The sequence below is a fragment of the Castor canadensis genome, chromosome 5 (assembly GCF_047511655.1).
Source record: "Castor canadensis chromosome 5, mCasCan1.hap1v2, whole genome shotgun sequence".
Taxonomy (NCBI): domain Eukaryota; kingdom Metazoa; phylum Chordata; class Mammalia; order Rodentia; family Castoridae; genus Castor; species Castor canadensis.
The window spans coordinates 9,780,792-9,785,809 of NC_133390.1; the positions used below are offsets into that span (position 1 = coordinate 9,780,792).

Consider the following 5,018-nt stretch of genomic DNA (forward strand, 5'->3'; position numbering starts at 1 on the left):
TTTACAGGTGTCTACTTCATTCATTAGTGTCTACTTCATTTCTCTGTTGTTTCTATGTGAAAATATAAGCAAATATGTGTATGCATACACACATAAAAGTCAACACATTATATTCTCTCATACTTCTGAGCAAGTTTCCCATATCCATAACTGAAAATTAGATGAGAAGTGAAGAGTTGTTAGAAATGACTTCATTGTACTACATAGTGTTCCACACTGACATTCCAGGCCATAGGGTCCCTTGGGATAGGGGAGAGGATATATGGGATGACTGAGCAGGGACTCTGGGAGCACCATTACCACATCAACCAGAGAAGCCACACTTCTGCTTTAACACAGTTGACATCTACATCAAATTGGTGTCAAAGTGTTTTCCACTACTAAAAGAAAAATCCAAAGAGAAAATGACCAGAAGCTAATTACCAGCCCAAACCTGCTACCCTGGCCTCTGTGAGGATATTTAGGGACTGTGTGCTTCATGCCAGCTTTGCCATGATGGTGGTCTCACTGGAGTCCCAAGAAAACCCTGGTGGTAGAGGGACAGGAAGAGGAAATCCTCACCATTCAATCTGGAGCAAAGGACTGGATAAAGCATTTTGCCCATATCTTCATTTGAGGGAATCCCTTGGGCACGTTTATGAAATGTCTTTAGCTTTAAGAGACTAGAAAATACAAAGAAAATTGAAGAGGCTACTAGAGGTGGAAGCAAACTATCATTTTTCCTGAGTATATCAATTTAAAAGTGCTTTTCAGGTAATGTGTTGAATTAGCTCAAGAATGGGCAGGCCCAAAAAGACAGGTATGCAGGCTGAGTTTCTTTTGCTGTTTATCACACATCCTTTATGCCACTTGGAAAAGCCACTTGATTGTGCAAGCAGGCAGCTGACACAAGCTTTGTGCATACACAGACACATCCCACTCACATTCCAGGCCTCCCTGAACCTGCCATTACTACCTCCTGGTTCATGGCACAATGCCTGCTTCATTAGTAAGTGCAATGGAGTGGATGAATAATGTAGGTATTTCTTTCCATCCTAATGAAATGTATAGGAGTGAGAAAGTTGATCCATCACTATAAAAAGACCATCAATCTCTGTCCTAGACCCATTACAGTAGTGATATCAAAATTGCCTTTTCCATTCCCATAGCAGATAGGCCAGAAGGGGAGCTATTTTGAGTACATGTCCCATGATGCTTTGAGTCTGAAGCAAAGCTATGGGACTAGCACAGCTGTAAGAAAGCCCTTTATGAGGTCATCACCCCACACTTGCCAGGTCTCCCCTGATGGAGACATATAAAACACTTGAGAAACCACCATGTCTCACTTTGCAAACCCTCTTTTAAAAAATGTCATCATCAGAAGTCAATTTGATAGCATCAAGAGGAAGCAATGCCTACAATATCTGAAAGCCCTGAGAGCACTGCAATATGATGGATTTAAGACTGTGTATTTGGGGGAAACTGATATCCCAGAAAGTCTAGCAACAGGGGCAGATTTTAGTAATGGATATTTCATGCAGACTCCAAGTTGGTGTATTGTGCATGCTGGTGGCAGTCAGGGATGGGTGCCTTGGAAATACCGGATGTTCCTAAGAGATGAGCTATGCATCAAACAAGACAGTGGCCTCTTCTTTGAGTTCTGTGATGTGACAAAGAAGGCCTATGGAAAGTGTGCCATCGTGGTCAAAGAGAGAAGGCAGCAGGATGAGATGAAGCCAAAGGAAGACAAAGAGGCTGAGGCTCAGTCTCCTGTCCCAGCAAGCATTAATTTAACAAGCATCACGTGCTGTTCAGACGTGGCCAAGTCCTATGGCCATGAGCTACTGTCACTGCCTTCCCCTTATAATTACCTAAATCCCTTAGACTCAGCCTGGTCTTCTGTGAAGTGGTTTATCATCAACAACAGGAAAGAGTTTTGTCTGCAGTCCATTGATAGTGTCTATTCTTATCAATACATACTTTTCAGTGATTTAATTAACAAAGGCATTGAAAGGATAAACCTAAGCAAGTGGAAAACACTAACTAACAAAGTACGGAGGTGGGAAAATTATTATCTTGGGACGTTTTCTACAAGCGATTCCTCCAACAAGCAGTAAGGCTCTGCCACACCTATGGGCTCTACCACCAACTCCGTTGAGCTTCATCCTGGAACACTGTCACCATGGATACTCCAGTTGTGACCTCATAGGAGTGCTGTGAGGACTGAGAGGGTCCTAAGGATGTTGTTAATATCCTGAGTTTACTGGAGGCTTCATTAAAGCTTGTTGGTAAATTAGGGGTCTTGATTTTCATCTTGCAAAGGTCACTTTGAGGGCCATGTCAATGGGAGGACTAGGGCCAACCTAGCCCAAAGGAGGGAGGTGTTTGAGTAAGGGTAAACAGGATTAAAGGCGATGTGGTTAAAATTTAGGTCTGAGGAAAAGAGAAAAAAAAACCCAAAAACCAAGTGTGTAGTCACCCACATGATTAAAATGAACTGCCAACCAGTTCCAGCCCATCTAATTATCCACAGGAAAGCCAATTGTCATCAGTAAGAAACATCGCCCAGCAAGACCTTCCCTTCCTATTGTCCTTCTTCCTCAGCAAGGTGGTCGGGGGTGGTGAAAGGCATCAGAGCAGTGAATCCTCAGCAGACTACCCGAGGCAAATTGGAAGTCCCAGTAAGGGATCTGGGGATCCATGGCTCTGATGGTTCAATTGAACAGGGAGCTAGGGTGAACAGGTGGCATTGGTGGGGGGTCTGTGAAATCCATGTACTCAACAAATCTCTCATCCAACTACAAGAATCCCAATCAGAAGTCACATGACTTTGCCATGGAATTTCATCTGGGGACCCTGTAGCTGAGCCCCCTGCAGCTGGTACAACACCCTACTCAAGTTTGGGGCTGCTGCTGATATAGGGTGTAAAGATTTGTGGTTGTATTTTTACCATTTATAGAAAAAAAACAGATTCCTATTCAACAGATCATAAAATTCACTCTTGTTTATGTATACCCAGACAGTAATTTTATGATCGAAGTAATCACTCTTATATGTGTAAAAAATTTTATACTGAGGATGGTGGCTTACTCCTGTAATCCCAGCTACAAGGGAGGCATAGGTAGGTTTGCAGTCTGAGGCCAACCCTGGGCAAAAAAATCCCTCAAGATTCTATCTAAAAGATAACTAAAGCAATAAGGAGGGTTGGGGTCTGGTTCAAGTGATAGAGCACGTGAGAAAGGCCTGGAGTTCAAACCCAAGTACTGTCAAAAGTAATTTATGTGGGGTAGTGAAGAAGGCTGTAGGGTACGGGAAGGTAGCATATGGGAACTTGGTACTTTTTGCTCAATTTAGCTACAAACCTAAAAAACAGCTCTGAAAAAATAAAGTAGATCCAAAAGATAACATGAAAATTTCTACCCAATTCCCAATAGACCCAAGTACATAAGAAGGTCATGAGGCAAATGCAGGGATCATCAAGTTCTCTGCTTGTTTTCCTCCAGAGTCTCCTTGCATTATTCAGAAAGACTTAGTCAGATTAAAATAGGCATTCGGTGCTTCTCAGCACTAAGTAGTAGACTCCTACAATCTTTTGTAGTCATTAAAAAACAAGAAACCTAGTCTGCCTTTTATCTGGAGATGAGTGATACCCCAAGCCAGCTACTCAGAATAGCAGTTTCAGTTTTCACAGATTCTCCTTTACAGCCAAAGGCACTGTATCATTTTCCTGTGGCTACTGTAACAAATTACCATAAACTGAGAGCTGAAAACAGCAGAAATGTTTCTCTGCCAGTTAAGCAGGCCATAAGTCAGAAATCAATTCCACTGAGCTAAAACCAAGGTGTTGGTAGGGCAGCACTCCAGATGGAGGATCTCAGGGAGAGTCTTACTGGCTTCTCCAGCTTCTGGTGGCATTCCTTGGCTTGTGGCCTCACCACTTCCTGCCCTAATCTGTGTCGAATCTCCTTCTGCCTTTCTCTTACTCTTGACTTTGTATTTAGGGCCCACCTGGGTAATCCAGAATCATCTAAGTCCTTAACCAGATCATCTATACAGACTTTTTCCATACAAGAGAACATTCTGTGTCAGGAGTTGGGGCACTGATAACAGTCATAGCTGCTAATGAATATCTTATTCTGCTAATTGAAATACTGCATTAACCCTTGGCAATTAACCTGGTGAACCAACTCCATTCATGTGGTCATTTTCTCTACATCCCATATTTTTAGGATTTAATTTCCTTAAGAGCAAGTAAACAGCATTCAAATTTCCTTAGTCTCTTCAATGTACCACCACTGTGCAGGCCCAAGTGCAGAGGGCCTGAGTTTGGGATATGAGTGGGTTTGCCTCATGTCATACTTAGTACACACCTACCCAGAGTCCTGGGGTAATGAACACCCACAGCTGTGCATGGAGTAGTCAGAGATGGATGCAAGGACTTCCTGGTAGAAGGTTTGGATTCTGGCCCTGACTCTCCTGTCACTAGTTGTGTGTGTCTATGAGTCAGTTACCCATCGAACTGAGGACTCATTTAGTCCTCACAACTGCTGTAATGGAGGATTCATTATTATCTATATTACACAGATGTAGAAACCTGGGTGCAGAGAAATGATGTAACTTCCTATGCAGAGGAGCTAGGATTCAAATCCAAAGGTCATATTAGAGCCAATATTCCCAATGGCTGTCCACCAATAAGCAGCTCATTCAATCCTCATGCAGCCATAGCAGGCATTAAAGATGAGGAAGCAGAAGTAGGGATGTCATTAGGGCTGTCAGAATCCAAAGCCCATGCTCCCAGCCACCCTGCTTAGCTTGGTTATTGAAACACCAGCCTTTTCTTCTTTATATGGCATAAGAAAATCAGAAGAGACATCAGGCGTCCACCAGGTGTCCATCTCTAGCTGGACACCACAACAAAAACAGACTTCAATGCAAAATTGAGGAGGAGGCAGGCTACTTTTTTAAAGTACATTATTTTGCAGTGAGAAAATATAACTGAATGTTTTTTAGGTTATCAGATAAACAAGATAAACCAACAG

General features: G+C 42.7%; 1 protein-coding gene across 1 annotated transcript; it reads left to right on the forward strand.

Annotated features, from left to right (window-relative positions):
* Positions 1-1,316: 1,316 nt before the first annotated feature.
* C5H21orf140 (chromosome 5 C21orf140 homolog) lies at positions 1,317-2,096 on the forward strand. Its single transcript, XM_020162689.2, has one exon. It carries the CDS (start codon positions 1,317-1,319, stop codon positions 2,094-2,096), a length of 780 nt encoding a protein of 259 aa, XP_020018278.2.
* The last annotated feature ends 2,922 nt before the right edge of the window (positions 2,097-5,018 follow it).

What these genes read in the sequence shown, in the direction of transcription:
- C5H21orf140 (XM_020162689.2), top strand. Translation starts at nt 1,317, where the DNA reads ATGTCTCACTTTGCAAACCCTCTTTTAAAAAATGTCATCATCAGAAGT.